This window comes from Nicotiana tabacum, chromosome 18 (genome assembly GCF_000715075.1).
Source record: "Nicotiana tabacum cultivar K326 chromosome 18, ASM71507v2, whole genome shotgun sequence".
NCBI classification, from domain to species: domain Eukaryota; kingdom Viridiplantae; phylum Streptophyta; class Magnoliopsida; order Solanales; family Solanaceae; genus Nicotiana; species Nicotiana tabacum.
The window spans coordinates 33065378-33074675 of record NC_134097.1 but is presented as its reverse complement, the minus strand read 5'-3'; the positions used below and the strand labels follow the sequence as shown (position 1 = coordinate 33074675).

General features: G+C 39.5%; 1 protein-coding gene across 8 annotated transcripts; it reads left to right on the top strand.

The window, feature by feature from the left end:
- The first annotated feature begins 4408 nt into the window (after positions 1-4408).
- LOC107811414 (putative late blight resistance protein homolog R1A-10) lies at positions 4409-8950 on the top strand. 8 transcript variants are annotated; one of them, XM_075236761.1, is made up of 4 exons: positions 4417-4552; positions 4680-4779; positions 4868-7562; positions 8507-8950. In XM_075236761.1, the coding sequence occupies exons 3-4, from the start codon at positions 4885-4887 to the stop codon at positions 8526-8528; spliced, it is 2700 nt and encodes an 899-aa protein (XP_075092862.1). In that variant the 5' UTR covers positions 4417-4552; positions 4680-4779; positions 4868-4884; the 3' UTR covers positions 8529-8950. The 8 variants fall into 8 exon arrangements, with proteins under 8 accessions (XP_016491925.2, XP_075092862.1, XP_075092861.1 ...); XM_075236760.1 differs by having other exon boundaries at positions 4864-7562; XM_016636370.2 differs by lacking the exon at positions 8507-8950 and adding an exon at positions 7681-7977.
- The last annotated feature ends 348 nt before the right edge of the window (positions 8951-9298 follow it).

Genomic DNA, 9298 nt, shown 5'->3' with positions numbered 1-9298 from the left:
AGAAATGATGGGGCGGTTCGGTTTAGTAATGGGTCAAGGTCGGATAATGGATGTGGCTGAGGGTTGGACGATCTGGACCGTTGATCAAGTGAGATCAACGGTCAGGATAGGGCATGACGGAATGACATCGTTTGAGACGTCTATGAGGCTTGGGCCAATTGGACCGGGTAAAGGGATGTTTGAATTGGGCTGATGATTATTGGGCCTGGTCTAATTTTCTTCTCTTCTTTTAATTTGTTTCTTTTTTTTCTTTCTTTTTCAAACTAATTTTCGAAATTTAAAAGCCTAAAATCTTATTCTAACTTATAAAAAGCCAAATTAACTTAAATAATATTAGGTTAAGTACAAAATCACAGTTAAACACAAAAAATACAAAATGCCTATTTTTTATGATTTTTCGATTATTGCCAAATAAATTATGATTTAAATTTTAACCCACAAATTATAAAATTAAATCCTAAGGGTATTTTTTTGTTTGTATTTTCCTTTATATGACTAATTAATTCTAAAAATGCAAAATTAATTACTAAATGCACATGCACATATATTATTTTTTGTATTTTTCATTAATTAAGAAAAAATAAACATGCACGCACAAAAATGCAAATAATTAATAAAATACCACAAAAAATTCTCAAAAATTGCATGTAACGGAAAACTATTTTACTTTTTTGATTTCTTTTGGAGTAATTGTTGTGAAGTAAAAATCACGTGCTCACACACCTGATGCACTTGCGGAAGGTCCTAGCTCGATTGCGGGAGCATGAACTATATGCGAAGCTATCTAAGTGCTCTTTTGCTCAAAAGCAAATTGATTTCCTCGGACATGTCATCGAGGAAGGGAAGATCAAGATGGACCAGCAGAAGATTCAGGCAATCACAGATTGGCTGTCGCCTAAGGATATCCATGCCTTGAGGGACCCAAGCGAGCGGAGGCCTTCAACGCATTGAAAGCGGCTATGTCTAGTAGCCCCGTCTTGGCCCTTCCTGATCTGGCCAAACCATTCGAAGTACAAACAGATGCATCTGACTATGCCCTCAATGGAGTCTTGCTACAAGAAGGGCATCCTGTAGCATACGAGAGTCGGAAGCTGAAAGATGCAGAGCGGCTTTATGCCGCCTATGAGAAAGAATTATTGGCTGTCGTCCACTGCTTGCACCTCTGGAGGCACTATCTGCTGGGGACCCCGTTCGTGGTCAAGACAGACAACACAATTGTTAGCCATTTCATGACCTAGCCGAAGTTGAATGGTAGACAAGCCAGGTGGCAGGAACTCCTAGCTGAATTCCACTTCAACCTGGAGTACCGAAGTGGGAAGACCAATCATGTTGCTGATGCGCTCAGTCGGAGAGCTGATATAGCATCGATGTGCCTACTCGCCACCCTAAGGGGAGCGAAGTAGCCACCTCCATCAAGGACCAAATACAGGATTTACTCATCAAGGATCCTGCTGCACAGTATTTGGTTGATTTGGTAGGACAGGGCAAGACTCGCCAGTTCTATATGGAAGATGGTTTTTTGAAAGTGAAAGGGAACCGACTTTATGTTCCTAAAGGAGGAGATTTGCGAAGGACTCTTCTGGCTGAATGTCATGATACTCTATGGGCCGACCATCCCGGTGAGGACGCACCATGGCGTTACTTCGCCGTGCATATTATTGGCCTCAAATGGCCGATGACGTTGCTCAGTATGTGAAGACTTGTCTAGTATGCCAGAAGGACAAGTCAGACCGCTTAACACAAGCGGGACTCTTGGAACCACTAGCTGTCCCAAAGAGACCTTGGGAAAGTTTTTCCCTGGATTTCATCACCAGATTGCCCACGGTCGGAGATCTAACAACTATCTTGGTTGTGGTAGATCGGTTTTCCAAGTATGCTACCTTTATTGTTGCCCCACAATATATATCAGCAGAAGATACAACTCGACTCTTCTTCTCTCATGTCGTCAAATATTAGGGCCTGCCCAAAGACATTGTTAGTGATCATGACTCACGCTTCACTAGTAACTTTTGGACCCAACTCTTTAAGTGCCTCGGGTCGAAGCTGAGTCACAACTCAAGTTTTCATCCGCAATCTGATGGCCAGACGGAGCGGTTCAATGGTATGTTGGAGGAATATCTCCGTCATTTTGTAACTGGATCGCAGAAGAATTGGGTGAAGCTTCTAGATGCTGCTCAATTGTGTTTCAATTCACAAAAGAGCTCTAGTACAAACAAAAGCGCTTTTGAAATTATTACCGGACAACAGCCGCTACTCCCACACACAGTCAATGCACCAAATATGTCTAAATCTCCTCGAGCTGCTAGCTTCTCAAAAGAGTGAAAGTGAAATTTTGAGATAGTGTGGAGCTATCTTGTCAAGGCTCAAAAGTGGATGAAGAGGCATGCTGACCAGAATCGTCGCTTTGTTGAATACCAAGTAGGAGACAAAGTGATGGTCAAAATTCCAAAGCGTTACTTATTTGCGGGGGTCCATGATCCTCGCCTATTGCAAAAATACATTGGACCCTTGTCCATTGAAAGGCGTATTGGGAAAGTTGCATACCGGGTGGATACCCCAGATTGGTGGAAAATTCATCCTGTCTTCCATGTCAGCCTCCTGAAACCTTTTTGGGAAGACACGGAGGATCCTTCACGGAGCCAGCTCACAATACCCAGTATTCGAGGGCCTAATTCAACCGGAAAAAAGCGTGTTGAAGCTATCCTTGATGATAGAATGATTCATGCCTCAAAGAAAGATCACCAAGAGTTCTTGGTGAAATGGCAGGGCTGTGATGCAGAGGGGAACACTTGGGAGAGGGGAACAAACCTCAAAGCCTACAAGAGCCTAATTGAAGATTATCTTGCAAGTAAGGCGCCGAGGACGTCGCCAACTCATGTGGGGGAGAATGTCATGGGCGGCTTTCCAGCCGTGCCCCATGACCCCTTGGGCGCGCCCCGTGGTGTCCTAGCAAGCCTCCCAATGCCTAGCGCCACGGACGGCCCCGTGGTCTTGGTCGCGCCAAGTGACAAGCACGCATGTGCCTCTGTCGCCCCACCGATATCTCTCGCCAGCGCCCAACCGCAGGCGGATGCCAACAGCGCCGCACGCGCAGACCCTGATGCCAAAGACTATGCTGCTGACAACGGACCTGTTGCTGCCTTATAGAAAACTAAGTCTTTTTTTATTGTAAATGTAGAGTAGTTTTATTCCATGTACTTCCATTATGTTTCTCTAACTTAATCAAGTCTAGTTTTGTAGCTTTGGTTTATTTTTTTTTAAGTATTATTAGGGGGATCAAACAATCAAACTTTCTAGCAAGCAAACAATTCTCTGTACTGGTGTCTCTCCCTCTCGACACCGCGTTGCCTTTCTGTAATAGCTTTCATTAATGCAATCAAACTTTCTTTCATTCTCAATTCTCATTCATGTTCTCTCAATTGCTCTTGCCGTTGGTTTTCCCGTACGACACTGACAATCTATTCTAGCGTACGGAGGGGACCGCAGTTGACGGACAATATTCCGCATCTCCGCCAACCCTCACCAACTCATTCCACCCACCCCATCCCCAAATCACCCCTGCCCAACAACCCAACCCCCCACCATACCCCACTCCCACCCACCCCAACCTCGCCCACCCCAACCTCGCCCACCACCACCTTAAATAGAACTATTATTAAGAGTGATTTCTTTTCATGTGGTAGATATAGTACTTTTTGTTTTCAACAAAATGAGTATTTTTTTTATAATATAGAAAAAGTATTTTCTTTCATTTCAATAAAACAAGTACTTTTTTTACATGATGTAAAAAAAGTATTTTCTTTCATTTGAACAAACTAAATATTTTTTTTCCTGAAAAAGAAAAAGTATTTTTTCCCAACAAAATGAGTACTTTCTTTCTATGACGTAGAAAAAAAATATTTTCTTTCATTTCAATAAACTAAGTATTTTTTTCTTTTCCTGAATAAAAAATGTATTTTTTTCCAATAAATCGAGTACTTCCTTTTCATGATATAGAAAAAGTATTTTCTATCATTTCAACAAATTGAGTATTTTCTTTTCATATTGTAGAAAGAATACTTTCTTTTTCAATAAAATAAAGTATTTTCTTTGTAGTTATCGAGCTGAAATTTCTACGTTGTTCTCGTGTAAAAAATAAAGTAGCACATTAGTTCATCTGGTTTCGGATGAATTTTGGAAAAATAATTAAATTCTTGAAAAAAATAGAGTACGGGAGGGAGGGGGTAGAAGGAGTACAGGAAACATGGGGATTTTGGGTTGAAGAGAGTAGCATAAAAAATTAATTTGATAAAAATACTTTATATTCTTTAACCAAACGTTAGAAAAAAATTTCACTCACCAAACAACAGAAAATAAGTGATAAAACCGCTCAATTAAAATATTTTTCGGAAAACAGTTTCGTGGGACCAAACACACCCTAATTTGATATCCTTTTCCGGACTTCACTCCCCCAAGGCTCAGATCTGCGAGAAAGTTTGTCCTAATATTGCCTATCAATGGCTTTGAACAGAGTATTATTCAATTTGTTGTCTATTGTTTGGCTTTTCAGACAGTACGTTCCCCGTAGCTTGTTTTCTCCGGTTTGAAAAAGTCAAGTTTAGCTACCTTAATCATAGAGTTCACCTTTCAGTTTTATTTCTTGTTTATTTTCGAGATATGCTGATCTTATAGTTTCTCAGGTTCTCTGTTTAGCAACACACTGCAGTGTTGATTTGCAGGTTTTGTTAGAATCGATCTGCAGAAGCATTCAGCTGTTTCTTTCCAGCTAAATATATCAAGGTAAGCATTTGATGATGGGCTTAGAACTCTTTATTGCCTCTTGCTTTTACTTATTCTCCAAATTGATGTTTTCTTTTGATCTAGCTAGGAAATCAATTAATAGATATGGCTTATGTTGCTGTGATTTCTCTTGCACGAACATTGGAGGAACTCGTGCAGCAAAAGCCACATTGGGTAAGTGGTGATGATGAAACAACAAAAATGCTGGACACTTTCCGTGTTAGTCTTAAAAATTTCCAAGACTTTCTTGAGAACACTAGCAAGAGAAGGCAACATTGTGGAGAGATTGAAGAATTAGACAGAGAAATTAGAACGGCAGTGGAAGAAGTAGAAGATGTGATCGAACTAAAGATCTATAAAACAATGAAAAGAGAGGCGTTATCCAAGACATTGAGAACACTTGTAGAAAAGATTGAAGCTCTAAAGAGGGGGGTCATGGGATGTAGGTTTGGTAAGAGTAAAGTCCTTCGTAAAACAATGGAAGAAGAGGCATTACACAAAACCTTGTCTCCACTTGTAGAAAAGATTGATGTTTTGGAGAGGAATGTGATGGGAAGTAGTTTTGGTAAAAATGAAGTTCAAGGCTATGTTGATCCTACAAATGACCAACTGCAAGTAGAAGCTTCATCGTCTAGACGTGTAGCAATACTGAATCCAGAAAACATTGTTGTGGGTCTTGAGGACGATTTGATGGAAATCAAGAGAAGATTAATAGAGACCTCGTCTAATCGAGAAATTGTCCCAATTCTGGGAATGGGAGGGATAGGCAAAACGACACTAGCTAGAAAAGCATTTGACGATCTTGAAGTCAGGCATCACTTTGACATCCATGTTTGGGTGACAGTATCTCAGCAATATCGGATCAGAGATCTATTGTTGGATATTCATTCTCGTATTTCAGCTGATCCGATAAAACAAGGGACTAATAGTGATCAATTGATGGATAAGATATACAAAGTGTTGAAGTGTCGGAGGTATCTTCTTGTCATGGATGATATTTGGAGTTGTGACAACATCTGGGATATAGTGTCAAGAACTTTTCCAGAAGACGAGAATAGTAGTCGAATTATTTTGACTAGTAGGATTAATGAAGTGGCTATGCATGCTGACCCTAACTGCACTCCTTATAAGATGCACCTCTTGAATTTTCACGAAAGTTGGAAGTTAATACATGACAAGGTGTTTGGGGTACATCAACATGTTTGTCCTCCTGAACTAGAGAAAATCGGGAAGCAAGTAGCACAAAATTGCCAAGGACTACCTTTAGCCCTTCTAGTGGTTGCGGGACATCTCTCTAAAATTGATAGAACACGCAAAAGTTGGGAAGATGTTTCCAAAAGTGTAAGTAACATTCTTGTTAATGAATCAGATATATGTCTGGGAGTGCTTGCTATGAGTTACAATTACTTGCCTTATCATCTTAGACCGTGTTTCCTTTACATTGGAGTCTTTCCAGAAGATAGGGAGATTAACATTATGAATTTGATCAACTTATGGATTTCTGAGGGTTTTCTAGTGAATAAGGGGCACAAAAGCTTGGAAGCAGTGGGAAGAGATTGTTTGAATGATCTTGTTAGCAGGAATCTGGTAATGGTTAGAAGCAGGAAATGGGATGGTGAGTGTAAAACATTTGGTGTCCATGATCTGGTGCGGGACTTGATTATAAGAGTAGCTAATGATGAGAAGTTCCTGCAGGTCTCTAGAATTCAGGTAGCCACTAATCCTTCAGCGAACAAGTTTCATGTTCGTCGCTACAGTTACTCTTCGCGCATTTATGATGACGACGATTTACGTGAGTCATCATCTAGTAACACCCGAACTTTGCACTTCTTCTATGGATTGAATAACGATTCTCTTTTGGGGCGCTTCAAACTTCTAAGAGTGTTGGCAATCCTTGACTGTACATTTCATTATTTTCCCCTTGTGATAAAAAAATTAGTACATCTCAGATACCTTCACATATTCAACTGTCACGAGGACATTCACAGTTCAGTGTCAGAGCTTTATAATCTGCAGACCTTGATTTTTGGCCAATATTCTGGTTTATCAGTGGAGATCTGGAAGATGAAACTTTTGAGGCATGTTGAGATAAAAGGGATCTCTGATTTTTGTGTTCCATCAAGTAAGGAAGGGTCTAGTTTCAAGCTACAAAATCTTGAGCATCTGTCATATCTAAAAATTTCTTGCTGTACTGAGAAGTTGTTTTCTGATATTCCAAATCTAAAGACTCTGAAAATTTATGGTGCCAAAGGAGATATAACTTCCGAGCTAAATAGCCTTTCTTGTTTAAATAAACTTGAAACATTGAAGATCGCCTGCAACCGAAGATATTACGAGCGACCACCGCAAAGTAAGTTTGCATTGCCTACATCTCTGAAGAGGTTGACTTTAGAAAGTACTTATTTACCATGGGAAGACATGGCGAATATTGTAATGTTGCCAAACCTCCAAGTGCTTAAAATTAAAGACAATGGATTTGATGGTGATGTATGGAGACTGAATGATGAAATGATTTTTAATCAACTTAAGTTCCTCCTAATCTATGAGACAAATCTGAAGCAGTGGAAAGCTGGCAGCGTTAACTTTCCAGAACTGCAATGCCTAGTTCTGAAAGAATGCAGATCCCTGAAGACAATCCCTCAAGACATTGGGGAAATTTATACCTTGGAGTCAATAGAGTTGCATAATTGCAGCACTTCGGCTGAAAAATCTGTGAAAAATATTCAAAAAGAGCAAAAGAGCATGGGGAATGATTGCCTCACTGTACTCATCAATAGTCGTCGGTAAGACTCAAATCTCTGTTTCTTACTTTAAAAACATAGTCAAAGACATCCCTGACCCACTTAATACATTGCATTGTCTGCTTCAAGAATCATCATCATGAGTTCCTTCTCCTTGCAGTTAGGAGGGATTTAATGTCAAGTTCAAGAATGCTGGTCATGCTAGTTAAAAGTATGTTGTCTATGTGTGATGATTCTCGAGCAATGGGCAGCAATATATCTTCCATTGTTAGCTTGGGTCTCTTTTCTGTTGCTTATAATGACTAAAGGACCTATCTTTTATGTCGGTCGCGTGCTGCTAGTTGTCGTTGATGTTCTTATTTTTGTAATTTTCTTGCAAGCTAGACATTAATGACTGGTTGGTTTGTTATGATAATGGTGTATTTCATTATGTAGTATTTATCAATTTGAGTTCATATATATTGGATGCTTCTCTAAATCTGCTCTGCAGTTTTGAAGAGTTACATGTCAAAGTAGTCTACTTTATTCAGTATGCTTTGTTGGAAATGTGTATGTATAACATGTAAATTAAGGCAAAAGGTTTCAAAACAATCTCTAAAATTGTGATCATCTTGTAGCGTTAGCCTAGGGGATATGCTTAGCTACTCTAACTGTTGGCCCAAGTAAACGTGCCAACAAGTAAACGTAAAGTTTTGAAGACTGACAAAGGAACTCAGACATGGACCAGGTCCATCTTGTAAAACACAGTCGTGATCAATCCAAACATGTGAGATGCATGTGAAAGAGATAAATCTAACTTATCAGAAGTAATATCTCCCGATCTGAGGTTGCATATTGGATAAGGAGAGAAAGACTCCTTACAAGAAGAGAACACAGTTTAGGAAGATGATAGAGTTAGAGTATGAGATCAACTAGAACTCTTCTACCATAGAGGAGTAGCATCTTTATCCCAGTCAATCTCTAATTACTAACCCCTTAAATATCAGTGTTGTTTTCTTTTACAGGTAATGCACATAAGCAGAAGTTAAACATGAATTGAGAGCAAAATAGCAAGGTAATTTTGCAAGCAATTTATGTGCGATTCAAGCGTGCAATCCTGAAGCTACTTGAACCAAATAGAAGAACCAGTTCCAAGTGTCTATCTTTTATTCTAGTTCAATTGTAGTAGGTGATTTTACATTGTACCTTTTAGCTGTTATAGAAGCAATTGTATTAGGTACTTAGAGTGTTCAAGTTAGAGTTAATTTGAAGTTGTCATAACAGTTGAGCCTGTGTGCCACAACGGGATTAGAGTTAATCCTAGGTTTACAAAAGAGTTTTTGTAAATGCAGTTTTTGGCTCAGTGATTTTAGTGGAAGTTTGGGAAAATCCTACCGAGTAGTAGGTCGTGATTTTTTCACCTTTTGAGCCAGGTGTTTTCCACGTAAAAATCTCCGTGTTCTTTATTTTCTTTACTTATTATTTCGCAAATAGTAGTAGTTGGAACACATAAAAGAATCAGGTCCTTCTATAAATCAAGTTAAGCAAAAATTGGGTACCACACAAATCACCCCCTCTTTGTGTGGTCTTGAAGTCTAAAACATCAATTGATATCAGAGCGGGTTATCCTTTAAAGAGGCTAACACCTTAGGAACAGATCAAGATGAGTACACCACCTGGAAACTGTGAAGGGCAATCCACTGTTAGGCCCCCACTCTTTAATGGTCAGTACTATTCCTAGTGGAAGAACATGATGATGGACCACATCATAGGAGAAGACTATGAACTCTGGGACATAG

Coding starts and splice junctions, on each gene's coding strand:
- LOC107811414 (XM_075236761.1), top strand. CDS start 4,885: ATGGCTTATGTTGCTGTGATTTCTCTTGCACGAACATTGGAGGAACTC. Junction 7,563..8,506: donor GTACTCATCAATAGTCGTCG/GTAAGACTCAAA, acceptor CTTAAATATCAG/TGTTGTTTTCTTTTACAGGT.